Below are 25,864 nucleotides of genomic sequence, written 5' to 3'. Positions count from 1 at the left end.
GTCTATCTATGCCTACCCACCAGTATTGAACCTGGGAAGTGGTGGTTGCTGAAGAAGCCACCGAGGACATCCAAGCCGCCATTTCTAATTATGTGTCCAAGAACCCCCACGTTCTCCGTTACGCTACTTCCACATGCCTGCCAGTGCCTCACGGGGTCACGGGGAGTGTTACACAATCTCCCTAGCAAAGCATGTAGTTAGCTAGCCACAGTCACAGAACCAGAAGTATTATCATTAAACGGCCAATCCAAGGCCTCTCTCTCTCTATCTGTGTATATATCTCTCTACATGTATATGCCTGTATATCTACAAACCCCCTCTAAAGCTTCACATCCGGATACCGCTGCGCAAACATGCCCAGCGCCTTGATCGTAAAGGTGAACTTGTAGTTCGGGTACCCGATGCAGCAGCTCTTGTTGAAGACGCCCTCGACCGCCTCCTGCTTCCACTCGCCGTCCGGCTGCTGCCGGCCCGCGATGAACGCCGCGCCCCTCCGGAGGGGCTCCACGTCCGGGTACCCGGCCAGCATCAGGCCGATGAGCGACCAGGCCGTCATGACGACCTGGCTGCCGCTGGGGTGCTCGACGTACTGCATCGTCTCGCATGACTGCCAGATTTCACTGGATTAGTGAGGTTGGAAAATATGGGGTGGTCGGATGATGCAATGACATACCGCGTAATGCTCACTCCAGCCGCCGTCCTCGCGCTGCTTGGAGATGAGGAACTCACACCCCCTCCTCGAGGACTCGCTGTTCTCGTACGTCTCGCCGATGGTCGCCAGGCTCTCCAGCCCAAACATGGTCGCGTACGTGAAGCAGATGGCCCAGCTGCCGTACCACCCGCCGTGGTCGTACTGCGCCGTCTTGATCCAGCGCACCGCCCGCTCGATAAAGGTGGACACCTCCTTGGCGCGGTAGTCGGGCCAGTGCTTTTGGAACAGCTTGAGCGTCGTCACCGCGGCCGTCGTGCACTCCGGGTACAGGTACTCGACCATGATGTTGCCAAAGACCTCGGCAGCATTGAGCATCTCCATCCACTCGCCGCCGCGGGGCCGCTCGTACGACGCGCACCCGCCGGTCTTGGGGTCCTGGTAGGTCAGCAGGGTGTCGACCGCGTCGAAGATGCGCCGGTCGTCGAGCCGCTGCGGGTACCCCTTGGCCTCCTTCTGCAGCAGGATCACGCTCTTGAGCGCCTCCGACACGCAATCGCTGACCACGTACCCCTGCACCTTGGTGCTGAAGGCCCACCCGCCCTTGCGCGGGTGCCGGTAGCACTTGTCCATGTCCTTGACCTCCTCACGGATCTGCTGGTTGTCGAGGAACTCGAGCGCCTTGTTGAGCATGGGCCGCCACCTGGGGTCGTTGGCCAGGCCCGAACTCACCACGGCCTGGATCGCGAATGCCGTGTCCCACGACTGCACGCCATTTGTCCCGCAGGTCATCATGCCGTCCGAGTTGACGAATATGCCATCCTCCATGCGGTCGCGGAGCCGCCGCACGGTGTACGAGTCGGGCCCGTCCCGGATGTAGCAGCACACGAGGGACATGGGTTGGTTGACAGGGGCAAGGCACGCAAAGTCCGTGTTGGCCATTTCCATGTCTATCAGGTCGGAGACCCATGCCTCTGCCTTGGCCTTGAGGAAGTTGGGGCGCAAGTACGGGTTCCACACATTCACGAGCGCCCAGTTCGCCAAGTTGAGGATCCAGCTCTTGGGGAGGTAGTTGTCCTTGGGGGAGATGGTGTTGCGGTGGGCATTCCAGTCGATGCTCTCCCACGGCTCGACAAAGACCTCATTCCGCAACGAGCGGATGAGGTCGTCTTCCTCGCAGTACCACTGCTTCGATGAGATGTATGACATGCCCAGGAACACTTGCCGTATGTGAACCCACCAGCGCCAGGGGTGGATGGGGACCCAGTCCGGTAGCAACCACAGCTCTGGTGGCGCAGGGTTGACCATCTCGTATTTGCAAACGCCCAGAATGGCCATCCAGAACTTGGCCCAGTGTGGCGCATGCGTCGCACCTCCGAGCTTATGGAGCGTTGCCCTTGCCTTGGTCATGACGGGGTGGTCTGGCTCGACGCCCATGATCCTGAGTGCGATGTAATTGAGCGATGTTCCCAGGACCGTCGACTCGCCCTCAATGTGTAGACCCCATCCGCCATCTTCGGGGTGGGCGCGAGCAAAGAGATAATTCTTGATCTCCTTCTTGTAGATCTCCGGGATGTGCTGCTTCGTGGCGTACCATGTGATTGCATACCCTGGGAGCAGGAACGAAGGCCCGCCGTATTCGCAGCCCCAGTGGCCGCTGGGGAGCTGCAGGTGCTCGAAGAAGGTCAGGCCGTTGCGCACAGCGTCGATTGGGGCCTTGGGTGGCTCGAGCGAAGGGAGGTTCTGCAGGAAGAGGGTGAGCAGGTCAGCGCGCTGTGCATGTGCGCTTGGGCAGGTGGATGGACATGTGGACGAACGAGAGGAAGACCCAGGTACCACTTATCCGCGTAGCTCTGTGGCCACTCCGCAACAGCCGCGTCGTCGTCGAGGTAGTGCCAGGTGTGGCGACCGTCGTCTGACTTCATGCGCCATCTTGTTCTGTCGACTGGTTCTGCGACCTTCTGCCGTTTGGAATCATGCTCGTCAGTGTGGCCATTGACGCCGTTGGTGCTGCCGTGGCGCTTCTTGCTGGTGCCATTGAGCTTGCTGGTGCCATTGAGCTTGCTGGACCCATCCACATCGACATTCCCGTTCGCGTGACCGTTGAGAAGGGGTATCTCGTCGGACGGCGTCTTGCGCGAACCACTTCGAGTTGTGACCATTGTCGATGCAACATGCAGCAAGCAAGATCCTCTGCCTGATCGCCGTTTCAATAGGGCACGCAAAAAAGTTAGGCTCAGTGCTTCCCGGGGGTAATGAACTGCCAGTCCCGACTAGTCCTGCAGAGATAAAGTTTGTTGGATCGGACGACCGCCAGTGGAACGGGAGGACGGGCTCTCGGGGTAATCGCACAGACTGCCCTCCGCATGTGCTTGTAGGGATTGGCCAATGACGCTGTTAGTGGCACGATTGGGGACGTCGTCCTACGGGAATCCTACCCCACAATTCCCTGGAGGGCTGGAGGGCCAGTGGGCTGAGGCCTGGGCGGGAGCTGCCATCCAGGGGTGCATTATTAGCGTCGACACAATTTGGACGTCAGCACTGTATCCCAGGCACGTCCGCTCGCTGTTCAAAGTGCCACTCTCCTTGACACTTACACGTGTAAGTCCATGCTGGGTGGGACCTGAATATATTCCACTTGTCGAAGCTGATGTCCCCGTCTACCCACCGAGCAAGCACCTGGCAACAGGGTGGCAGCAGATATCACGACATGCGTCCCCACCCAATTGACGCCACGTACACGCACCAACTCACGCAAGCCCAATTTTCTCGTCCAGCCAATCGGAAAGGTCTCCCATGTTGTCGATGGCTTGGATCTCGGCCTTGACGTTCAGCAGCAGCATCATCTGTATCTCCCGTAGCTGTTCCGTCTCTTCATGATCAAGCTCGTCCTCCCTCGCAGCCAGGGCCATGACGATGCCTTGAGCTGTCTTCCTGTCCTGCGCCGTTAGCGGCATCAGCGAGTCTGCTGGGTTTCGTGCACCTCGGCCTGTGTTCTGTCGACTTGGCTGCGACCCTGCAAGGCGCACGAGTTAGCAGCAAGTCGACCTGGGCGTCGCGGGGTGTCTGCTTGCCAAAGAGCGCCGAGCCTTGTGACTCTTGGCTGGACTGGCCAAAGGATGACTGGCTTGACTGGCGTGACTGGCCAAGTGAGGAGCTCTGTGATCCGTCTTCCTCACCGCCCGGCGGGCCGGCCCGCAGGACGTCTTCTATCCTGACACCGATCCATTGCAACCCCGGCACGCGAGCATTCTGTTCGTGACTCAACCTCCGACTCCCATTTTTGTACGTTCTCATGATCTGGATGCCGTGCGGGTCGGAGTCGAAGACGCCCAGGATGGGCATGAGGGGCCGTAGCGAATGGACGAGGCTCAGGAACTCGATTGTGGCCAGGTCTGCGTAGCCTTTCCCCTGGAGAGAGATGAGCATTCGAACTCCATATCACCAACCCGGGCGCGGTGGGGTCTTACAGTGATAATGATGCCTTGACCATGGATGCAGTCTCTCCAGTACTGGGACGCTGCCAGAGTGCGAAAGGTTGCCTGGCCAGGAGTCAGCCGATCACGGCACCGACTTCTGTAGCGAGGACTCATCAAGGAATTACCTCCTTCTCAACAACCAGAACCCATCTTGTGTCGCCGAAATCAATCTCCTTGATCATGGCTGTGGGAGGAATGCTCTCGCCGGGGTCTTGGTCGAACAAGCAGGAAACGACCGTGTCATCTCTCATGGTCAACGTGAGTGACCCTGCTATGAGGCCCTTGGACGCAGCGACCTAGCAATTCTTTTAGTCAGTACTGGCAGAGTGTTGGGTCAAGGAGCCATACGCACAATGTGCAAAGCGTTGCGACCAACTCCAAGCGTCAACGCGAGGCTGTCAACCAGTGCATCAACGTTCCTCTGGTTCACGAAAAGGTCTGGGTCCTGGTAGTAGATGTTCCTGAAAATCATCAGATCCGTGTCTCCGACGGGATCTCGCGGACATACCTCTTGCTGATAATTCGGTCAGACATCAGGGCTTCGCGCGCCAGCTCCATGATTCGCATCATTCGGGCTGCAGAGGGGTAACTGTCAGAGTACATCCTTCCACGGCTTGGCCCTGACTGAACTGACTGAACTTGATGGCTTCGTTCACTGTGCTTCCGGGAAATCTGAGCACCCCTTCCCCTGCCTGGGATCGTCCGCTCCGGTAGGGGATAACGAGTGTATCGCCCCCTTCAGCGAGGACATCAATCATTTTCGCAAATATTTCCTCAATCTTGGAAACGATCAAGTATCTCTGGATCCGACCTGAGCTCCCATAATCGACGGTCACTATTCTGGAGGATTGCGAAGACTGCGATTGATCAAATTGCTCGTTGCCGCTTTGGCCGGAGGACAGAGGTGTGGATGTTTCACTGGGTGCTGACGAGAAGGGGGCGATCCCCAGAGGCAGATCGAAAGACATGGATGAATTTAGGAAAGAAGATCACACGGAAGTAGAATGGTATATCATGTGCGGTTTTGGCTGTTACATGTTTCCATGTCTCATGCATTGGAGGTGGTCTCATTTGCTCTCTGCGGCTGCCCGCCTGCAGGCAGCTGAGAAAGCTGCAGTCTGTGCTTGCTTGTCATGCGTCTCTCTCCTTCCAGGAGCTTGCACCGTTTCTTGTTGGGGTTGCTGGCTGCAAGCAGTGAAGTAAGGTAAGTGCAAGCCGTTCCTGCCCGTTGCTGCAGTTGATTATTGACATTGGTCCCGTTTTGGAAACGGCTGGACCCTGAACTGAAGCTTCGGCTGCACACCCCAAGGTGTGTGCGCGTAGATTACCCCCGTATGACGTTTGTCCCACCTTAACCCTCTTCCTTTGACCACCCGCAGGTCTTGCGACAGGCTGCAAAGCGGGAAGGTCCAGAACAGAATTTGAGCTACTCAAATAAGTGCAAGTGCAGTGACTGGCTGGCCGACAGCAACTGATCCCTCCCTCTCTCCACTTCACGACCTTCATCTTTTCAGACCCACCCACAAACAAATTCACAGCCTTCACCAGCCCAAACGCCTTTCCGGACCAAAAACCCAATTCTGTCTCTCTGGCTGTCTGTCTTCGGTTCATCTCTGCCTCTTACACCAACAAGATCTGCAACCAACCCACACGCAAAAATGTCGTCCTCCAACATCCCCACCTCCACCTCTGTGCTGGAGAGCGTCGTCATCAAGGCGCCCCTCTCCCACGTCTGGCACTTCATCAAGCTGCAGGACTTCTCCAAGTTCTGGACCGCCCTCACCAAGTCCGAGTTTGTCAAGGGCGCCAACGAGGAGGCCGACCTGGTCAGGTGGACCTTCAAGGACGGCAGCGTCTACGAGGTCAAGCAGGAGGAGCACTCTGTATGTGTCTTGGCATGGCAGCTAGTCCGCTTGGGTCGCTGGCTGTGAGAGAAACCCGCTAACGCCATGCGTGCACGCCCGCAGTCCATCAACCACACCATCACCTACAGCATCATCACCTCCAGCCCGGAGCTCACCTACTCCAGCGTCCTGAGCACCATCCGCCTGCACGCTGTCACCGCTGGCGCCCATGCTGGAAGCACCTACGTCGAGTGGAGCGCTAACTTCTCCAGTGATGCCACTGCTGGTGAGTGTTTCCCCTGCCTCTCTGTCTTGTGTACTATGATACTGATTCTGTCTGCAGAGGTCATCTCCGATGCCAAGTACAAGCGTATCGAGGCTCTGAGCGACCTGGAGAAGGCTGCCATCAAGGCTTAGATGCCTAGGTCAGGATTCGACTTGGTCAAAAGGCCATGATGGGCCAGGGAACATGGAAACGATGAATGATCTTTCCCAGATTGGTAATCATGAATAATGTGTGGGTGTCCTGGGCAAAAGCCTCGGACATGGAGGAATCAAATCTTGCTTTGTCACGCCTCAGTAGGCACAAAATTCATTTCCATCGTCACATAATGTTCCCCAATGGAAAACTCCTTTATGTGTCTGGAAATATGCCTACCAAGAGGCATTCCATAATTGCCAGAGGACTGCAGGCACTTGTGAAACTGAAGTTTTCCATCGTGTGGATATCGAGTGTGCACATGGTCTCTGGGCTGCAGTTGTTATCTATTAAAGCTCGTCCAAAAGAGGACTGTAGGGTGGGTTCTCCCACTGACAGGGGCTCGAACCAGTCTTGCTGCCCTTTACAGAGCATCACCTTTCACCAAATGCACAATCTTGGAAGTTGTTTTCTTCATTCACCCGTCCGATCGTCCGATGTATTTGCACAACACGTGACAAAGACTGGAGTTGGTTGAGTTCAGACACAAAAAGGCAGCAGCCTCAATCTCGAGCTTTCTGTCAATCCTTCGAAGAACAACAACGTCAAACTTTCTTCAACCCCGACCTCCCGTCTTTCATCAGGCTTCCCTCAGAGACCAGTTGCCTGATGTAAGAAGTTGGTATCTCTCTTCTCCTTCTCTTCTTCCCTTGGCTTTGCAACAGCAAAGGCTGAGGATAATAATCCCAACCCCGACCCCGACCCCGACCCCGACCCCGACCTTGGTCACCAACCACAAACCAAGCATCGCGGTGTGATCTCTCACATCACGCCGATTGCCATCACCAACCCCGACATGGCGGCCCCCAATGACGACGGCAGCTTTGCTGTGGACGACTTTGTCCTTGTTGACAGCCCCGCCCCCGCAATTCAGGGTGGTTACGTGAATGTAAGTACTGATAATTCTGTCATCACTGCATATCATGACACCCTCTCTGTACCAATGATTGGCAAATGGGAGCTCACCACTTTTCAGATCTTCAACCGCGCCCCCAAGGTTGAGGTTGACAACAAGAAGGTCAAGATTGATAACAAGAAGGTCGAGATTGACAACAAGAAGGTTGAGGATGACAAGAAGAAGGCCGAGATTGAAGCTTGGAACAAGAAGGTCAGGGCAATGCTGCAGAGCAAGTATCCCAAGCCCATCCAGCAGGGCGAGCACGAGGAGGTCATGATGTTCATCGACGGCTTCGACCCCATGCCCGCGAGTGCTTTCCCCGAGTCCATGAAGAAGGTGCTGCTCAAGGCAGCCGACCCCGCCAACCACCAGAAGGTTCGAGCAATCTCCCACCTTGTGCTGATCAAGAACGCAACTGTGCTGGTGGAGTGCTTCTGCCATTTCAAGCACGTTGAGGCCACTGTTGGCCGCCAGAACCTCTTTGCTCTGGTCAGCAAGGCCTGTGGCGTGCTGGAGGGTGACGACTTTCCCGTGGTGCAGGAATGTGTGCGCGAGATCATTCAAGCCCTGGCAGACGCACGTCATGAGTCCTTGCACATGGGCCAGGACCGTGCCACCTGGCAGCTGGCCTTGGCAGTGGATAAGTACAAGAGCCTCAAGGCGTACGAGCTGCCCGATGTGGAGGAGACCTGGTTTGACAACAAGATGGTCAAGAAGCTGTGGAATGAGTGGATGACCAAGGTGGACACCAAGGCCAAGAACGTCATGGACGGCAGCACCGAGACTGGTAAGAACAATCTGATCACTTCTGACACACATTTTCTGATGGCTCTATGACTAGGAGTCGCCCTGAGCACCAATACCACCGGAGACGAGATCACAGACCTCCTGGCCGCAACTTCCCTTGCGACCAGGAGGGTCTACGCAACTCTCAAGTCCCTCCAGGCCCGCAGAGAGCACACCAAGCCGACTCCTCGGCAGGTGCTCCTGCTCAGGAAGATACAGACGTACTCGGCCGCCCTGACGTCCGAGATCGACGGGTCCTACTCTCAGGCTCCTACCACCACCACTGAGTCGGCCTGATTCGGGACCTCGGTGAAGTCCCCGGCCCGACCTGGGAAGGAGGAATGGGTATTGAAAGGTTGCATTCGGGGCGCATGGTTCTCTTCGGGGTGGAGTTTGGTGTGGAACATGGCCTGCCTTGTGATTCATTGAGTTCCTTCTGGAGTAATTGGTGTCGAAGAACTGGGGTGGATGGTACCTAGGTAGCATAGCGAATCACACAGGCACAGATGCCTTGACAGCCTACAGCCCTGGAGCCGCTTGTGGACCCTGACCAAACCTTGGAAAGTCTGCCGACAACTGGGCACTGAACTGGTTGAACACGTCCATGTCCTCCGCAGTCATGGATGGGTCAATGTCTGCGATGAACCGCAGGCAGAGCGCAGCAGTGATATCAAATTTTTACTGGCCTCCATTCTCTCAACTTTGGAAGGCTGTTTGTCCACTGATCAGTCCCCGTCCCTCCAGGGAGAGGGTTGGCGATGACGACACTTGGCTGACACCAACACACCAGCACTGGCCAACAGAAAAGGCATTGGAAGCAACTTTCCACAGTCCCTCTCGCCCCTCTGTCATCCACCTCTCGGGCACAATGTCCTCTTTCTGTCTCAGGTAACGCTCCCTCCTGAGGACCGCATCGTGGTACATGGTGTGGTTCTGCACCCCGACAACAGTCTGACACCTCGAATTAGACCAAAAGCTCTGACGATGGCAGGCATACCAAGACGACTTACATCTTTACACATTATAACTCCCCCAACCTCGCGCCCCCGACTACAACTCGAGGAAGAGTGGCCATGATGGCGGGGTAGCTTTTCAGCTTCTCTCCCTGTATGGCCTGCAAACAAAGCAGCCTTGCGCCACTTATTAGTGGCACCCGGCACCCCCTGGACACCTGGTGATGTTTGGAGGAGCCCGGGCTCAGCCCTCAGACGGCCCTGCCCGGCCGGCCCTCCTCAGCACCGCCCAAAGGATATAGATGCACGCTGGTGTTACCCATCGTGCCGGTTCCACCAAGACATCCCAACCATGTATTTACTCCTCAGAAAGCTCCAAGTCCCAGCGCCGCTTCGGCGTTGATGCTGTCAAGGGCATTGGTGAAAAAGCAGCATCCTGGTGCCCCGCTTGGACACGGCAGCTCCTGATGATAGATATCAAGGGCAAACGTCGTCCACAGTCGGACTTTCTGGAAGTGCCCGCCTATTTTAATCACCCTGGCACATACGGGCGGGCTCAGGGCCCGGCCTCTCAAGCCCATGGCAGAGCTCCTTGTCGGCCGCCATGATCCCATCGTCCCCATGACCCAGTGCGCCCCCCCCTCCACCCCTTTTCAACAAGCCAAGGTCCTTTTCAAACATCAAGTGATAAATAGTGTCGAGCCCAGGCACATGTGCCCACAACAAGAGATCAACTGGCCGCGGAGCCGAGGCCTTGGCGGTAAACTGGGCAAGAATTACCCACCTGTATCATGCCATGCCAGCCATGCCCGCCTCGAACTCGGCTAGGCAGCTTCTGCCTCTGCCGGCGGGCCGCTGTTGTCGCGGAAGCTCGGTAGGTGGTCCTCGTGGAAAATCGATGCGCTTGGCGGAGTAGAAGCACTGCTCACTCCTTAGCCAGCGCGGCCGACGGGGCCGTGGGTGTTTTACGTGGGCTTCGTGGATCCGGTGAACCTTCCAGCCTCGGAGGTTGCCCGTTAGTTTCCAGAAGACAGACACCTTGGCGAGGGCCGGGCCTGGCGAGGGTCGCAGAGGGTGGTGGAAGATATTGTAACTGCACGACCAGACCTTCCTTCGTACTGACCTCAAATCAGAGCTTCCTTCAAGACCCTGTGGATGTGTAGGATAACATCCTTTAGGCTGACTTCCCGTACACATGTACGAGCCCAACCTAGAACATGTGACAGCCCCCAAACGTGGCTGATCAGATTAAAAGTCCACAAGGCACTGATGCTTGGGTGTTGACTGCTTCGTTATTTCGAACCCTTTCTCCCTGCCTTGGTTGCTTAGACACACCAGGTATTATTCGAAATTATACAATTTTGAGCAAGACCTGAGAGCTTCGCCTATCCTATGTCCCTCCCATGACAAATATCAGCCATAATTCGCTAGCTGCGGAGATTCAAGGTGCCATGTTGGCCGCAGTGGGTAGCCGCCGTTTGTGCCCATTCCATAAGACTAAACCAACTGGAGATCTGGTTGAGAGGGCCAGCTCCCTTGGGTGGGACTTTGGTGAATGCTTCGTTGGGGCGGTGCTTAGCAGCCTGAATTCTGGAGGCTGAGAAGGTCTTGGGATTGGGCTCTCAACTCAGAACCAACCGCCTGTGCTGTGAGGCAGCCGTCCTGCTTACCTCAACGTTCTGCCAAGGCCGCTAGGCTTATTTGAACCCTGCCCACTGCGCTCAGCGCCGCCATGCACAATTACTTTGCCAGTTCAAAGTCTCATAGTCTCAGAACGAACTCATTTCCGCCTTGATGTCTGCCAATACCCCATCCGTCAAGTCCAAGGCGGCCTCAGATGGTCGCGAGGCTCCTGCCGCACCGGCACAACCAGATGCTCAGAACCCGCCTCAGAAGGACACACCAACTCTGTTCCAAAAGGCGTTTGACCGAGCGATGAACAGCACCCACGAGGAGATCATGGCGCGCCACCCTTCCTGGAGTAAGTTAACAGACATGAAGATAGCGCCGTGTTTGCTGACTGTTGCGGGTTGCAACTTGTACAGAGGACACGCCTCACCGTGGGGTAAGCCCAGACACGGCTCTACGCTTCATGGAGGAGATGGAGAAGGAGGATCGAGAGCTGCCTGATGGAACGGAAGGAAACGGAACGGGAGCGAACGGAAGGCACAACACCTCGTGACAGCACACAGAGCTGGACTCAACAAGGGCCATCTATCTGGGCTGTTTATAAATGCTTGCGAGATACAGAAAATGCACTACATTTCAGTATGATGTTTGATCTCACCCAACCACTGTCATGGTAGATAGCAAGGACGTTGCTGGTAGGGTGTTCTGGCAGGGTGCAGTCTTTGAACACTTTACAGTACTTATGATAATTAGTTCACTACCTAGATGTGTCGTCTACTAATACCACCAGTTAGGGGCAGGGGTCAAGGGTGGCAGGTGGGCCCTGCAGGGGTCCCTGCAGGTCCCCTTATCGATAAGGCTGCCACACCATCAGACCATTACCTCTTGCCCCGAGGCCTGAGGTGCAACCTTCTTTTCTTCTCTTTCTCCTTACCTAGGTAGGCAGCCCTACTCTTTAAAATACACTCTATTTGGTGCAAACTTCGAGCCCTCGTGCCGTGAAGCCCAAGTGACGTCTCAGCACCCATCACCTCCCACCAGTGAAATAGTAGGTGTGCCGTCCCCTGACATGCTCCCGCACGACTGCATCCATCTCCTTAGACCAGTGCTCCTTGTTGAAAGCCCAATCGCGCTCCGAGTGGATGTCCTTGCCGTTGCGCCCCTCGGCGACGTCGTCCTCGACCAGGCGGGCGAAGCGGACAGAGATGAGCTCCTTTAACATCGCATAACTCAGGGGCCGCCGGTCCTTGCGGGCGACGAAGAGCTCCAGGGCGTTGCACAGCTCCCGGACCTTCCACAGCTCTCTAAACACCTTGCCTGGCTTTGCGTTGGCTAGATGTTCACGGATCCTGCGGACGGCAGCCTCCCAAGTGAGGTGCTGGTCGGACGGGGCCGAAGGCGCTTTCGGCTCGATCACCCAGTCGGTTTCCCGTCGGAGCTTGACCAGATCTTGCTCGGGGAGTACATCGGGCGGGTCACGCCATGTCGGCCGTGGCGGCGGTCGGGAGGCTTTCGGTCGGGAGGTTGGCGGTTGAGAGGTTGGTAACTGGGAGGATGTCGGTTGGGAGGTTGGTAAATGGGAGGATGTCGGTTGGAAGGCCGTCGGTTGGGAGGCTGGTAACCGGGAGGCTGATAACTGGGGGGAGGCTGACGGCGCTTTTCGCTTCTGTCCTCGACGAGGCTGTGACATGGGCGGCTGAGTGCTGTTGTTGTTGTTGTGCGGTCGGGGTGCGAAGCAGTTGCCGTTCGGCAGAGGTCCTCCTGCCAGTGCTGGCCCGCCTGTAGGGGAAGGCGCAGCGCCCGGGACTGGAACTGGGACCCAGTGACCACCATGGATGGGCGCAACATGGTTGCTTGGCTGGGGGCAGATTGGCGGGTGGTAGTTTGATGGGTGGTAGTTTGGCGGGTGGTACATCGGCTGGGTGTACATTGGTTGTGGATACATCGGCCCTTGAGGGAAGTTGTTTCCCGGCGCTGGATAATAGGTCGGGTTCTGTTGGCTTTGCGGTAGGGGAGTCTGCGATGCCGGGGCGGAAATGTAGTAAAGATCTTGTGCGCCATACCCCGATTGGCTTCCACTTCCACTGCCAGTGTTGTTGCCAGCAGGTGGCTGTTGACCGGCTGGATACATGTTTGGCGATGGGAGCTTGGAGTTGAAGGACTGATGGATGGTTTGGGTCAGTCGGGAATAGTGCAGTAGATGGAGAATGTGCGGAAGGAAAAAATGGGAACAATCGGATGGAAAGATGACTAGGAACGTCAATCAGGCAGGTGCCCGAGGAAATTGCCATATATGTAAGACGAAAAAAAAATTGTTCTTGAACTATGCAAACGCTAAGAGTCAGGGTGAAGGGTAATTACTTCTAGGTAGTAATAGTGTGGACACCCGCAGTCAGCGTAGACACAATAGTTCCAGAGCTGGCTTCAGGTGGTCCTTGAGCCGCGCTTTTGCTCAAAGTCTTGGGTAGGGAACACTTCCACCCGGTGCCATTACATTCAATCACATGGGCTTCGCCGTGTGTAGCCTGCAGCACCGTCTCTCGATTTCTGTCAGCCACTCTACAGGCTTTTCAGTGGCCAGCAACCGGTCGACGTAGAGTCTAATATGGTCTCAGAAACAAAGCTTTGGTCGACTCCAGTGTCTGCTTTTAGTGTGGTGCCGACTGCAGCTTACTGGTAGGAATCATCGCGTGCAGAACATTTAAAATGCAGCTGACTTTCAAAAAGCATTGGCTGACCTGGGGATTGACCAGTTGACACATGTCGGCTTCGCCAATCGAAGAAAAGGGTCTCCCTTGGATTGTGCATTTACTATTTCTTTTAAAACCATTGAAACTAATTACATTTAAATCTCTGAAGACTGATCTTCGAAACTAAAACTGGAGAAGATATTGTTGTTATTATATATGCTAGCTTACCGGAATCCACTGGACTCATACTGCAAACTGATGTACCCTAGGGTACTCATACTGCAAACCGATGTACTCATACTACAAACTACAATCAACCGCATGTCCTGGGTGCATAGGTCAAGTTGAAGGGTTATAAGTTGACTAGTTGTTTCTATTGTTGAATAACTGCTTGAAGGCGCGGTAGTTATCCTTAGGGGTTGGATTGGTTGAAAATCTTTAAGTGACTTTAAATTCCCTTATAATATCTAGAAATTCTTAAGTCTAATAGGCTAAAAGAATTCACTTTTAAATCTCCCTTAAGGATTTATAAGGTTGAATTTATAGTTCTTTTTTATAAAAAATAATATAATAAATACTTTTAAAAAAATATATTTTTAAATTATTTAATAAATAAAAAATACTTTTATTTTTATTATTATTTAATATTTTAAATTAAAAAAAAGTAATATATACTTTTTAATATCTTATAAATAAAAGTACCGCTTTTTTTATATAAAATAACTAGGTTTTAAAGTATTTTAAAGTAAATATAGTTATATAGATAATATACTACTTTTAACCTATAAATACCGGGTGGATAGGATAACCACCGCGCCTTCAAGCAGATTACCTAGGTACCTAGCTAGAGCCGGCAGTCGGCGGCGGTATCCCTGTCGAATGCACGTACCCAGGTACCCAGATAGACAGTATAGCTTACAGTGTTTGCACCGTATCCAGCAGCACAGGCCGAATTTTACGGTGCTAAAATTTCTGAACGGGCTCTCACTCACTCAGTTCACATGTGCCTTAAGCGACGACTTGCATCAACCGCAGCCAGCCAGCCCTTCAAAGCCATTCTTCCCCGTGACTCCCAGACCAAGGCGACACGTTCCCCAGTGACATCTTATCAAATCTCACCAGATCTCATCCCCTCTCATTCTCCAGAACAGACAGGCCAATCACCGCCCCAAGCCTCTCTCAAGAAACCACCCCCAAGGGTGGCCCCACAAATCAACCAAATATGGCACCCAAGCTGAGCGAGGACGACATCGACGACATCATCTACTTCGCCCGGGCCGGCGAGCTCACAGACCTCGAGGAGACGCTGTCGGCGCTCTCGGCGCGCGAGGGCGTGTCCCCGGCCGAGATCATATTAGCAGCGCGGGACGAGGGCAAGTCCACATGTCTCCACATGGCAACGGGCAACGGCAACATAGGTACGTATACGGAATGCCACAGCACATGCATCTCACCTCATGTCCACTCACTCATCTCATGCGGGAGACGGGCTGCCTGACCGACTGCCCTGCCCCTCCACCGAAACAAAAAAAAAAAAAACAATGACCAAGACTAACACCACCCCCAGAAATCGTAAAGTCCATCCTGGCCCACTTCACAGCCCGCCCGAGCCAGGAGAAACAACTCCTCCTCGACGCCCAGAACGCCTTCGGCAACACGGCGCTGCACTGGGCCGCCGAGCGCGGCCACCTCGACCTCGTCAGGCTGCTCGTGGCCGAGGGCGCGTCGCCGGGGGTGGCCAACGACAAGAACTACGTGCCCCTGGACTCGGCGAGCTTCGGCGAGCGGCACGGCGTTGTGGACTTCTTCCTCGCGCAGATGGAGGGGATGGAGACGCGGAACGGCGCTGAGGGGGGCGGGCTGGGGAGCGCGGCCGAGGGGGTTAGGGTTGATGCGAAGGGTGAGGAGGACGGGGAGGGGGAGGAGGAGGAGGAGGAGTTTGTGATGAGGGCTGGGGACACGACTGAGGATGGGAAGGGGGGTGGTTCTTCATGATGGGGATGGGTCTTGTTGGGCCGGCGACGGCATTTGCTAGTCAGGGGGATTTTCTGCCAATGGAAGTCAAAGAGAATGCAGGGAGGGTGGAGGTGATCAATAGAAGCGGACACGCAGGTCATAGTTATACCCACAACCCAACCCACATATGAGTGCTCCACGGTAAGATGCGAAATCTCGAGTAGAGACAGCCAAAGTGGTTCATCTATCATCATTGGTGCCGGTGACTGCTACATTCTATGATACACTAAGCCACTCATCCCGTGGCCTGTCCCGACAGCTAAAAGCTGAAGGCCGACTAAACAAACATAAGAATGATGCGTTGCGTGGCAGGAGAACGTTGAGTGATGGGTCATAGACAAAGGTGACCAAAGCCCATAAACACGGCCGCCCGAGTTGGGCGAGATCTCCAAAAGACAGTCCGACTCTCCCTCGTGCCCTGCTTCCATTTCTCCTTTTTCACCTCCTTTCTTTTTGTTCCCGAATCCTGCAGCCTGCGAGTGAACCAAACCAAACCAAACCAGTCCGGGATACCAATCACCACAGCCCTCTTCAACAGAGGCGGACAGCCGGCCAAGAACGAATAAATCAGCAGCCGCCAACTCGCCCTCCAGGTGCAGCCGGCGGATGCACATCCAGGAATGAAGGCGACTTTTTTTCTTTTCTTCTCTTTTTCCAATCATCGCCCGCCATCAACAGAGGCCAGGATCCAAGCGCAAAAACGCACTCCCGCATGCATGCTGGCGGGAAACCCAACGCCCCAACATTACCAAAGCACGTCCAAGGAACCTTCATCATCGGCGACGAGGACGCGACTCGTAACGGTCGCTCTCAATGGAGGGTAATATCAAATCCGGACCCGGACCCGGATCCGGAGCCGGAGACGGAGTTAAACCGCCCATGCATCGCTCAATAAATGTTTCCCAATCCTCATATTCCTCGCCGCTCGTCTGGTGCGGAAAACGGTGGGGGCTGGCGGGTGTCAGATGGCCGATCGCGTGGCTGCGGCCGTTGTACAGGTCATGATCATGATAATCACTGGGAGGTAGGGCATCACTGCGGGTGGACAAGTGGTCGCCATCGTCGTCGTCCAGGTCGCCGTCGTATGAGTCGTGGCTGTCCTGCCCGGCCAGGCCGGCGGGGACGATCGTAGCCGGGTCGACGTGCTAGTTCCACGCGCCCTCATCGTCCGCGCCGTCATTGTTGTCGTCGTACTCGATGCTGACTTGTTCCGGTTCGTCGGTGGCCATCTCTTCATCCTCATCCTCGTCCTCATTCTCAGCATCAGCATCGTTGGAAACCTCGATATAGCTCCGTTGACCATGTCTCCCATCACTGAGCCTCGGGCGGCCGCTCGCCGTCACGTTTGCGCGATGTGAAGTATGGTATTTGCGGCGGCGATGTGCCGGGGAAGGCTCCTCCTCCTCGTCGTCGTCATCATCAGAGTCTGTCTCGCGAGGACGCCTCCGGCCACCTCTGGGCACGACGTGTCCCTCCGAGTCGACATCAGCATTGTACGGCCCGGGCGGCGTCTCGGCCGACGGGACGAACGAGCCAGACCGGATGCTGCGCAGCTCCATGTCCCCGTGGGCGTGGCGCGGCGGGCGGGGCATGTCTGGCGCAGCGTTGGTGATGCGGCCATGGGGGTGGACGGGAGGTCTGGGGGGCCACTCGTCATCCGAGGACTCGTGCATACCGCTGGTCAGGTGGCGGTCCACCATCAGCAGGGAGTGCTGGCCCCGCAGGACCTCGGCGTCTGCGGTCCTAGCTACCGCGACGAGGCTCTCGTGGCTTTCCTGCTTCACCCTGGGGCGGTTCATCTGAAGGAGCAGGGAGTCGAGGACCTTATCCGAGCCCTCGTTACCGGCTTCCTGAGCGGACTCGCCGGCCATGATGCTATCCTGTGAGGACGAGCGGTTTCCGTCCAGGCTTGACTCAAGGTTGTATGCCGGGCTGGCCTCGTATCCTGATGCTCCGCCCTCCTCGATTGACTGTTCCACAGGGGTCTCGACGGCATTGTTCCAGTCCATAACCATCTGGTTGGGGTCGTTCTCTTCGGCCGACTCTTCGGAAAGCTGCGTCCCACCTGTACTAGCACTGCCGCCGCGGATGTGACCAGGTGCCGCCTCGCTGTGTGCCTGTGGTTCGTCAGGCGATGGCGTTGCAAGCTGCGATCGACCGGCCTTCCCGTGACCAGCGCTGGGAATCTCTGACCGTGAGGGAAGACTTGGGGTAGAGCTGAGGTCGGTGAGGTCACTGTTCGCATCCTCGGGCGTGCTGTCTCGGCCCATCTCAGCCAGCCGCTCTCGCTCCTCCTTTTCGGTGTCAGGTCCCCAGAACTTCACGACCAGGTCCTCCGGCAGCGCCTGCATTGCGATCATAGGCTTGAGGAGTACGAAGTAGACCGGCGACGGGTCGGCAATGAGCACGATGTCGCCTCCCATCTCGCGCGTCCTGCCCTGGAGGTGCTTGAGGAGCCCAGCCAGGCGCCGCAGGCTGTTCTCGTGGCCGCGCTCGAACCAGCGGTACCACTGGCGAGCGTTGACCAGCTCGGCCTCCTTAACGGCCAGGTCCGGGTAGCTGGCCTTGCAGTCGATCACAAAGGGCGTGCGCGAGAACCACAGGTGCGGCAGCAGCGCCTTCATCCTAATCCTCTGGTCCTGCCACGTGTACCTGACGGACGTGATGCCCGCGGCGGCGGGCCTGGTCCCCAGCCCTGACTGCTTGACTGTGGTCTTCCAGATCTGTGCCACGTCGCCCTCCTGGCGCGGGAGGAACACCGGCTGCACGTCACTCAGTGGGTCGACTTGGGCCTGGCGCGGGGCGTTGCGGTGCTGGTAGACAAAGTCCACCTTGACCCTCACGGCGAGTACAACGTTGCCGAAGCGGTACCGCACGAGGCGGTAGTGTCCACCGCTGTAGGGCAGCCTCGCGGCGCGGGTGCCGATGTGGCCCAGCACGCCGGGGGCCCAGTCAGGCGGGGATATGCTGGGATCGTGGCGTGTCTTCTTGTTTGGAGGGCCCGTCTGGCTGCTTCCGGGCTTGTAGCTCGGGTGGATGAACAGGGTGTTGCGCACAGTCTTGAGCTCGAGACGGAAGGGCTCCTTAACCCGGCGGGTGGCCGCGTCGCCCATTATGAAGGACAGGAGCTGCGTCAGGGTGTCGGTGTCGGTCACGATGTCGATCTCGCTGAGGCTTGTGACCTTGTCGGCGGCCTCGAGGGCGCGTAGGGCTGGCTCGAAGGGGTATCGTGGCTGGCGGTGGGCATTGTCATCGCGGATCTTCTGGTTGACGATGGACTGGATCTCTTTCTGGTGGAGGCTTGAGTCGATCTGGACGGGGCGCCAGGTGCGGGCGTTGCCTTCGCAGGTTGTTGTCAGTAATTATCTCCCTCTGTATGCCCTGCAATCTGCAATGGCGACACATACCTGGGACATAAATGGCAGGGAACCGCTCGAAGGTCTTCTCTTGGCTTGGAGTCGTCTCGATCCATGTGTACTCTCCCAAGACCTGGATCTGGGTCTTGGAACGCACCGCCTTGCTGCAGACCGGGATTCCGGAGAGGTGAAGGTCCTCAATGTGCTCAACAGTGCCCCGCACCATCCATCCGTAGGAAATGGGCAGCGGGGGCGGCTGGTAAGTAAGCATGCCGGTAGAAAATGGGTTGGGAGGATAAATGGGGATGCTCATAGACCGCGCTCTCTTCAGGCGTGGCTCATTGTCGCTGACGGCGTTGTTCGTCTGCTCACGACCATGAAGACCTGGGAATGGGTATTCGAACCCAGAGCCCAAGCTGCTGGACTCGCTGTCGCTGTCGCTGTCGTTGTCGCCGTCGCTTCCATCTTCGTCATCGAAGGCGGCCCCATGACCGTTCTTGCCTTTGAAAACGGTGGGCTGCTCCTGCGGCGACAAACCACCGTTAGCTGTTGTCAGCTGAGGAAAGCGCGTTGAGACACATGGAAACTGACCTGGGAACTACTACCGATGTCGTCCGAGTCAGGGACTTCATCTTCACTTTGCTCCCAGCCCTCATCGTCCTCCTCGTATTGTTTGGTTTGACGAAAGGTTCCAGGAGGAAGCATGGTGGCACGCCGACGAAACTTGTCGCGGCGGCAGCGAGGGCCGCCCATGTATCGCGCCATTCTGAAGGTCTCACAAGAGGCTTGCGACTCAAATTGGGCGACGTTGCGCGACGGCTTGGTGGAAGTTAGATTGCTTTGTTGAAAATGGAACAATTTGCAGAAGGTTGAAGGAATATCGGCAGACGACAAAGTGTCAGTCAACCTTGGAAGGTTGGGCGTCCAAGGTTGGGCGAGCGAGGTTTTGGCAGGGAAACGAGAAACTGAGCGAGGCCGTTTGCACTGCAGCCTAGTCACTGAAAATTTGAAATGCCAAAATGTTGCCTGATCTTGAAAGACCACAGCAGTGCTCAAAGCTGAATTCACTGACCGGGTCTGCAGACGAAAACACTGCGGCACCTTTGGTCTGAAGGCCTTCGAAGACACATGCAGGTGATTTATTAGGTTCGTGATGTTGGTACACGAAGCTTAGGGTGTGAGCTTTTCACCTTAGGTCTTGTGGAATTTCCATTCACTCTCGGCAAGATTGGGGGGGTTGGGGAGATCGTGGCCCTTTGAAAATTGCCTCCCTGATTGAAGAGTGAAGTAATGCCATCTTCCAACCGTCTTCACCTATAACCTAGCCCCAGTGATTTAAATGTCCGGTAAGTTGCCCCGAGAACAGTGAACACTATTTTATTGTTTTCCAAAACAACATGGGCTGGAGTCCCTATGCTTATGGTCTAACATTGCCCGTGAAAACACACATGTGGACCTCACATGTGTGGAGTTGTGTCAGACTCGGATTTGAGATGATAAGGTAAGGTTTTGCAAAAGCTCCACACACTTTAGCATGTCATGATTTCCCATAGTTTCCGTCCTGAAGGCACTGGCATATCCAACTTCAGCCTTTGGTCCAAAGCCCAGGCTGCCAAGACACGGCTCTATGTGCCCAGGTGAGCCATAACGAGTTGCATGCTACGCCATTACAGAAGACATATTCACATCTCAAGATCTAGTTCGAGCTTCACAGCTGCCAATGCTTTATGCTTGATTGACCGATATCAAAATGCTGGTCTTGTTTGCGTTTGTTCGCTTTTTTCTTTGAGTCAATTTCCTCACATGGCAGTAGTACAGTTGATGAAGACTTCTAAAGTTGAAAATTGTGACCATATCCTAGTATCTTATCGAAGTCTTTTTATATGAGCACAGTCCTTGGATCACCCAGACAGCTTTCGTGTAACAATAAACCGTCACTATTCCAACAACATGCCACACTAGATCACCAAATGATAGGATGAATATAATGAAGAGTAGTGCTGAGAGAACCAGTATTGAGATACTGCAGTCTGGTACCGAGGATTTCACATCGCAATGCCATTGGCAGCTTGTAAACAAGCACGTGCAACGGAACTGTGGTATCAACCCGTTGTCTGGTCCTAGCGTGTGATTAAGACCATTAACACACTCGGTGCCCTCTACATTTCATTACTGCCTTTAGTCTTATGCCTACCGATATGCGACGTTTTATGATTGATATTCTATCCTGACGTCACTCAGCGTCGCTTTAAACCGACTTGCCTTGACCCGAGCGAGCCAATGGGGGAAGTTAAGGAGCCGTGTTGGTTGCATTTGCAGACATGCACCCACATTTCTGGAGCAACCCATGATTCCTATGGACCAACAATATGTGGTGGAACCTTCCCAAAGGCATGGCGTCTTCCATCACAATGGAGCCCAAGCGGGTGTTGGGATGAACCCCCACCCAAGCACCTAGACACAGCGGACTTAGAATTGGGGTAGTAATGAGTTAGATCTATCAATTGCAGAAGATCCAGAGCAGAAATCATAATAAGTAAGATCCTCGTGGACGTGAGAAATCTCAGGCTAGCAGTTTTCGGCGGGCCACGTTTCTTTCGCTTTTCATTTTGAATGTCCCTGGAGGTTAAATTTCGCTCTCCGGTCACTGTCTCCGTCATAGCCAGGCCGCCTTCATCATTCTCAGTCCTCGATTCATCCATCATGGCATCCCAGAGATTAGTAAAACAAGAAGTCACCCACCTTCGCCCGCTAGGGTGGCAACAAGACTCCGAGGAAAGGTACAAGCTCTCAACGCTTGACTATCTCATGGCTTGCGTCTATGTCAGCTTCGCCGTTTTCTTCAAGATTGAAGATGACTCAGAGAAGCCAAAAGTTGCCGAGCTGTTAATCAAAGGTCTCGAGAAGACTTTGAGCCAGACCCGGCACCTCTGCGGGACTATTGAGAAGGACCCCGAGGGGGGGCACTCCTTCATGAAACGGCGTGATAGTACCGTGGTGTTTGTGACGAAGTGGATGGACCAGGGTGAGCACAAAGAGACTTGGCCATCATTCGCAGACCTGGAGAAGGCCAACTTTGTCTCAAAGGCACTGGGTGATATGGCCGACTATAGTGTGTCTCCTATGACTTACGGAGAGAAGCCAGAGGCCTCCCTGGATGCCCACCCAAAGGTCGCGGCTTTCCAGGCCAATTTCATCCGCGGCGGTCTCGTGTTCGTGATGCATCACCACCATATGGCCAACGACGTCATGGGCTGGGCCGGTGAGCTGCACCAACTCGCCGAGAACTGTGCAGCCATCTGGAACAATACAGCCTTTCCTACCTGGGACCCTGCTTGCCTGGACTTGTCTCGCCTTACTAAGCCGGAGTATCCCGCAGACCAACAAGTCGATGGACCGCCCTCACCAGAGAAACATCCTGGTCATAAGAAGTCCCAGTGGCTGCTCTTCCATCTGCCAAAAGTCAAGGTGAGACCATCACTGGATCTCAAACATCAGGGTATTAATACCTGAAGCTAACCCATCCTGGCGAACAAAAGGCTGCCGAACTGAAGAAATTGGCATCCCCAGCAGACAACTCATACTGGATATCAACCTACGACGCCGTCCAGGCCTTCACCTGGAGACTCCTCTCCCGCCACCGCGCGAGGATCTACAACCCCGACCCATCCTCAACACCCCTCTGGGGCGAAGGGGTCAACATGCGCAAGCGCCTCCGCAACCCGCCCGTCCCAGCCCGCATCCAGCACAACGTACTCGGCGTCGCCCTCTCGCCGCAGGCACCCCCGCACGCGCCGCAGCCGACCGTCGCCGAGATCACGGGCTCGGACGGCACGACGCCCCTCAGCAGGCTCGCCTGGTTCATCCGGCAGATGACGGACGGCACGACGCAGGAGAGCCTGGACGCGGCCCTCGAGTCCGTCGCGCCCGTGCGCGACAAGACCGTGCTCTACCTGCGGTGCGACTCGTTCCCGCCCATGTACAACTTCACGACCGACTGGCGGGACACGGACGTCGCCGGGGCGGACTTTGGGTTCGCGCGGCCGTGTGCGTTCCGGCTGCCTATGGAGCATGTCACCCCTGGGTGTCAGGTTGTGTATCCGCCTCGGAGCAACGACCCGGGCTCTGATGAGGGGCCGGAGCTGTTGGTTGGGTTTGAGAAGGAGTTGACGGGGGGGCTGCTTGGGGATCCGGAGTGGTCTCGGTACTTTGAGTTCAGGGGTGTTGAGGCGGAAGAAGCGGACTGACCGCAACTGATTGACACACTGAGCAGTTCAGCAGCCTGGTCATTATTGATTCCATTGTTTCTTTGTTCCCAAGACGTTTTGACATCTTCACAGTCAAGTATCAGTGGCAATTAGAAGATCGGAACAATAGTCAAGCACTCAACAACCTCGAGATCAAGCCACGCAACACGAAGTCCCGTCCCCGCTAGATGAACCCCTAATTTTTATCATGTAGGTGCTTTGACTATGGAAACGTACAACGCAGTTGGTCAACCATATCTTCTCTTTCTGTTAATAATTATGATGCCGGGCTGTCTCCAGCAAGATTTTGATAACAAGAAAGACCATAGCGCCACACAGTATACAGAACGCTGCGGCACCGTCGGACTGTTGTTTGATAGTGGGGATTGCCTTTTGTGGTACAAGCATAGCAGTCTGTACTACGATGAGGTATTTGTTTCAGAAAACCAGACTTGATAAACCACGTATTCTGCGGTTCCCTTCTCGCGCTTGGCTCCATCTCCCGCCCATGAATGTCCAAGCGCCGTTTGCTAAATATAAATTATGACTGTTGCGTGATGAAATCACGAATCCTGGTTCTTACTCGACTCCTTCTGTACGCCAATGCGAGCTTCCTTCCCGCGTTGGCAAAGATCCTTGGCCTCCAGTCATCCAAGCGTCTGACGTATTTTCATTTGCAGAGACTTTGTCAAAATACGAAGCCAACGACATCCCTGCGCGGGTGTCGCACCCGAATAAATCTTGTCAAATAAATCTTGTCACATAAATCTTGTCAGATGGAACATGACCTGTCTAAGTAGACGGGTACGACATCCTTGAGACAGCTTACAAATGTTAGTATGCCTTACGTGGCATTCTGAGTATCACGTGGCTCCTCGCTCCGCGGCTGCATCATACCGTCTCCCGGGAGTTCATGGGGCACCGAGTTCAAAGGTCCGGCCGCGATCTCAGCAGCATCGCCTCGTAAACCGCCTGTGCGTAGAGGCCTGGCTGAAAAAAGCCCCCACAGCGACTCCAGGGTCGTGCTTCCTTCCAACTCCGGCTTCGTGCCTTTGTGTAGCCTCTCGACCTTCTTTAGATACTCGGAATCTGCCAACTCTGCAGCAGGATGGTCATCTGTTAGCTGTGGTGCCTCTGTCGGCGTGATATGCCGGCGCCGTTTCGCACACTGGACTCGGAAGCCGAAGGCGAAGAGCAGGCATACTAAAACCAGGACTCCTCCGGCGACGGAGCCCAGCGCTATTCCTACGATGGAGGCGGTGGATAGCTGCGTTGGGCTTGGTGCGGTTGTCGACGTTGAGATTGGGCCCGGGCTCGAGGTACGCGTTGCGCTCGAGGTTTGAGCAGTCGAAGTGGGTGGGATGGCTGTCTCCTCACTCAAATCCGAAATGGTTGAGAGTTCAAGAGCCCCCGTGACTGTAACAGTAGGACTAGCTCGTTCCAACGTTGTTAAGAGGCCTTTCGACTCGCATTAGCAGCAAATCCATTTCATACTATGGCGGTGTCAGATCAGGAGCTTACCTAGACCGTCCTTCCCATCTGTCTTAGTTTCATATGTGGTCACAACCATCTGGGGCCATTGAATGACTGAACGAGATCAAGTAGCGAGAGAGTGTTGCAGCAGCGACGTCGCGGTGGGAGACTTCAGGAGTTCTCGCCATTTTAGACAAAGTCTGCCAAAGGATTATGACGCCACTCATCGACCCCGGCACATTTGGCTACATAACAACCACGATTTTGGCTCTCGCATCCAGATCACAGCTGGTAACTGGTGGCTCAGTTGCTGGCTTAGGGGTAAAATTGAACCTGAAACAACATTCGGATCCCATTTGCGGGCGGGCGTTTCCGGCCAGTCTGCCAGTTTATCTAGTAGTGGTACTTAAATAAGAATGATGATGGCCAGCCTGTCGCTTCATGGCATCCTGACAGCATGAATCTTTCGCCCTACATAACTGTATTAATCTCATAGTCGGATAGATTTGCTGAAGTGTTGCAAAGGGTTTACAAGACTTGAGTCCAGCGACACTTGCAGCCCTTGCCACTCCCTCCCCCACTCCCTTTCATGCGATATTTTTATCCTGTTGCTATACGAGCTCTAATTTTGAGAGGTACCGAGTTCTGAGGATAAGTGTCCGGCAACTGGCGACAATCATGCCTGCATTGAGTACATAAACGGTGGCTGGATCCCACCTCATCAAGGCCTACCAGCTGACTAGTTGATCACTCGCGACGATTGCATACCTATTATGGGACAAGTCTCATGCATGAGCGGAATAATATCGGCTACCGACATACTAGAAGTTGCATTCTTGAAATCAGTCAGCATACTGCAGAGGCAGAAGATGATTATCAATCTTCAAAATCGTCGGGTTGATGTCAGCCGAGTGCATTTTTGCATCGGGGAAGCGCGGGTCTGCGAAATGTTCGCGTTCAACGTGCTGCAGCATCGATACCTAGGTATGGGCTGATGGGCCAAGTGCTGACAGCATTGAAGATAGACCTTGTACTCCCAAGCGACGCGTAGCAGTGGAATCAAGTAGTGGAGACTTCCTCCTATTGGTGTAGTGCGACCGCCCTACTGCGACTTGTCACCGCGTCCAAATGCAACGATGATCTCAAAGCCGTCTCAAAGCCGTCAGGAAAGGATCGTTGACACTTCTCGGCATGCCCAGTTATCAATATCCTGTGGACCCTGGGAGGGTCTGCTCGGAAGTTCCCGTCTTCAAAAGCATTCTGCCCCGTTGTACGAACCTTGCAATCGACCAATTCGGCAAATGCACTTGCATTGCATTCTGAGCCGCCTCGACCACTTGCTACCTCGTTTGGCAGCCGACCGATA

General features: G+C 55.0%; 10 protein-coding genes across 10 annotated transcripts; 5 read left to right on the top strand and 5 right to left on the bottom strand.

The window, feature by feature from the left end:
* Positions 1 to 319: 319 nt before the first annotated feature.
* On the bottom strand, positions 320 to 2,811 carry KVR01_009095 (lanosterol synthase ERG7; the record flags this gene model as incomplete). Its single annotated transcript, XM_044794605.1, has 3 exons — positions 320 to 607; positions 674 to 2,392; positions 2,467 to 2,811. The coding sequence occupies 3 exons, from the start codon at positions 2,809 to 2,811 to the stop codon at positions 320 to 322; spliced, it is 2,352 nt and encodes a 783-aa protein (XP_044641597.1).
* A 588-nt stretch (positions 2,812 to 3,399) lies between these two features.
* On the bottom strand, positions 3,400 to 5,096 carry KVR01_009078 (uncharacterized protein; the record flags this gene model as incomplete). The annotated part of the gene is made up of 7 exons (XM_044783639.1): positions 3,400 to 3,583; positions 3,690 to 4,060; positions 4,120 to 4,191; positions 4,254 to 4,424; positions 4,505 to 4,589; positions 4,637 to 4,703; positions 4,763 to 5,096. The coding sequence occupies 7 exons, from the start codon at positions 5,094 to 5,096 to the stop codon at positions 3,400 to 3,402; spliced, it is 1,284 nt and encodes a 427-aa protein (XP_044641580.1).
* Positions 5,097 to 5,401: 305 nt separating this feature from the next.
* Positions 5,402 to 6,867, top strand: KVR01_009315 (uncharacterized protein). The gene is made up of 3 exons (XM_044788628.1): positions 5,402 to 6,011; positions 6,096 to 6,258; positions 6,316 to 6,867. Exons 1-3 carry the CDS (start codon positions 5,787 to 5,789, stop codon positions 6,387 to 6,389), a joined length of 462 nt encoding a protein of 153 aa, XP_044641817.1. The 5' UTR covers positions 5,402 to 5,786; the 3' UTR covers positions 6,390 to 6,867.
* A 379-nt stretch (positions 6,868 to 7,246) lies between these two features.
* On the top strand, positions 7,247 to 8,493 carry KVR01_009040 (uncharacterized protein; the record flags this gene model as incomplete). Its single annotated transcript, XM_044781346.1, has 2 exons — positions 7,247 to 8,135; positions 8,190 to 8,493. 2 exons carry the CDS (start codon positions 7,247 to 7,249, stop codon positions 8,429 to 8,431), a joined length of 1,131 nt encoding a protein of 376 aa, XP_044641542.1. The 3' UTR covers positions 8,432 to 8,493.
* A 2,362-nt stretch (positions 8,494 to 10,855) lies between these two features.
* Positions 10,856 to 11,443, top strand: KVR01_009173 (uncharacterized protein). Its single transcript, XM_044786598.1, has 2 exons — positions 10,856 to 11,068; positions 11,133 to 11,443. The coding sequence occupies exons 1-2, from the start codon at positions 10,882 to 10,884 to the stop codon at positions 11,267 to 11,269; spliced, it is 324 nt and encodes a 107-aa protein (XP_044641675.1). The 5' UTR covers positions 10,856 to 10,881; the 3' UTR covers positions 11,270 to 11,443.
* Positions 11,444 to 11,659: 216 nt separating this feature from the next.
* KVR01_008985 (uncharacterized protein) lies at positions 11,660 to 13,026 on the bottom strand. The gene has a single exon (XM_044787063.1). The coding sequence runs from the start codon at positions 12,845 to 12,847 to the stop codon at positions 11,744 to 11,746; it is 1,104 nt and encodes a 367-aa protein (XP_044641487.1). The 5' UTR covers positions 12,848 to 13,026; the 3' UTR covers positions 11,660 to 11,743.
* A 1,386-nt stretch (positions 13,027 to 14,412) lies between these two features.
* On the top strand, positions 14,413 to 15,401 carry KVR01_009060 (uncharacterized protein; the record flags this gene model as incomplete). The annotated part of the gene is made up of 2 exons (XM_044786298.1): positions 14,413 to 14,824; positions 14,974 to 15,401. Exons 1-2 carry the CDS (start codon positions 14,629 to 14,631, stop codon positions 15,399 to 15,401), a joined length of 624 nt encoding a protein of 207 aa, XP_044641562.1. The 5' UTR covers positions 14,413 to 14,628.
* Positions 15,402 to 16,567: 1,166 nt separating this feature from the next.
* On the bottom strand, positions 16,568 to 19,543 carry KVR01_009366 (uncharacterized protein; the record flags this gene model as incomplete). The annotated part of the gene is made up of 3 exons (XM_044794134.1): positions 16,568 to 18,762; positions 18,830 to 19,301; positions 19,370 to 19,543. 3 exons carry the CDS (start codon positions 19,541 to 19,543, stop codon positions 16,568 to 16,570), a joined length of 2,841 nt encoding a protein of 946 aa, XP_044641868.1.
* Positions 19,544 to 21,481: 1,938 nt separating this feature from the next.
* KVR01_009055 (uncharacterized protein) lies at positions 21,482 to 23,116 on the top strand (the record flags this gene model as incomplete). The annotated part of the gene is made up of 2 exons (XM_044784469.1): positions 21,482 to 22,246; positions 22,318 to 23,116. The coding sequence occupies 2 exons, from the start codon at positions 21,482 to 21,484 to the stop codon at positions 23,023 to 23,025; spliced, it is 1,473 nt and encodes a 490-aa protein (XP_044641557.1). The 3' UTR covers positions 23,026 to 23,116.
* A 683-nt stretch (positions 23,117 to 23,799) lies between these two features.
* Positions 23,800 to 24,962, bottom strand: KVR01_009028 (uncharacterized protein). Its single transcript, XM_044786572.1, has 2 exons — positions 24,547 to 24,962; positions 23,800 to 24,483 (listed from the first exon to the last, which is right to left on the bottom strand). Exons 1-2 carry the CDS (start codon positions 24,593 to 24,595, stop codon positions 23,870 to 23,872), a joined length of 663 nt encoding a protein of 220 aa, XP_044641530.1. The 5' UTR covers positions 24,596 to 24,962; the 3' UTR covers positions 23,800 to 23,869.
* Between the last annotated feature and the right edge of the window lie 902 nt (positions 24,963 to 25,864).

Source organism: Diaporthe batatas (genome assembly GCF_019321695.1).
Source record: "Diaporthe batatas strain CRI 302-4 chromosome Unknown Contig00011, whole genome shotgun sequence".
Lineage (NCBI taxonomy): Eukaryota > Fungi > Ascomycota > Sordariomycetes > Diaporthales > Diaporthaceae > Diaporthe > Diaporthe batatas.
The sequence above is the reverse complement of the archived record's forward strand: the minus strand, read 5'-3'. Positions and strand labels throughout refer to the sequence as shown.

Bases quoted from the DNA above. Each gene is read 5' to 3' on its own strand.
- KVR01_009315 (XM_044788628.1), top strand. From the start codon at position 5,787: ATGTCGTCCTCCAACATCCCCACCTCCACCTCTGTGCTGGAGAGCGTC. The intron at 6,012-6,095 runs GTATGTGTCTTG...GCACGCCCGCAG, and splicing joins TCAAGCAGGAGGAGCACTCT to TCCATCAACCACACCATCAC. The intron at 6,259-6,315 runs GTGAGTGTTTCC...TTCTGTCTGCAG, and splicing joins CTCCAGTGATGCCACTGCTG to AGGTCATCTCCGATGCCAAG.
- KVR01_009173 (XM_044786598.1), top strand. From the start codon at position 10,882: ATGTCTGCCAATACCCCATCCGTCAAGTCCAAGGCGGCCTCAGATGGT. The intron at 11,069-11,132 runs GTAAGTTAACAG...CAACTTGTACAG, and splicing joins GGCGCGCCACCCTTCCTGGA to AGGACACGCCTCACCGTGGG.
- KVR01_008985 (XM_044787063.1), bottom strand. From the start codon at position 12,847: ATGTATCCAGCCGGTCAACAGCCACCTGCTGGCAACAACACTGGCAGT.
- KVR01_009028 (XM_044786572.1), bottom strand. From the start codon at position 24,595: ATGGTTGTGACCACATATGAAACTAAGACAGATGGGAAGGACGGTCTA. The intron at 24,484-24,546 runs GTAAGCTCCTGA...GCGAGTCGAAAG, and splicing joins AGATGGGAAGGACGGTCTAG to GCCTCTTAACAACGTTGGAA.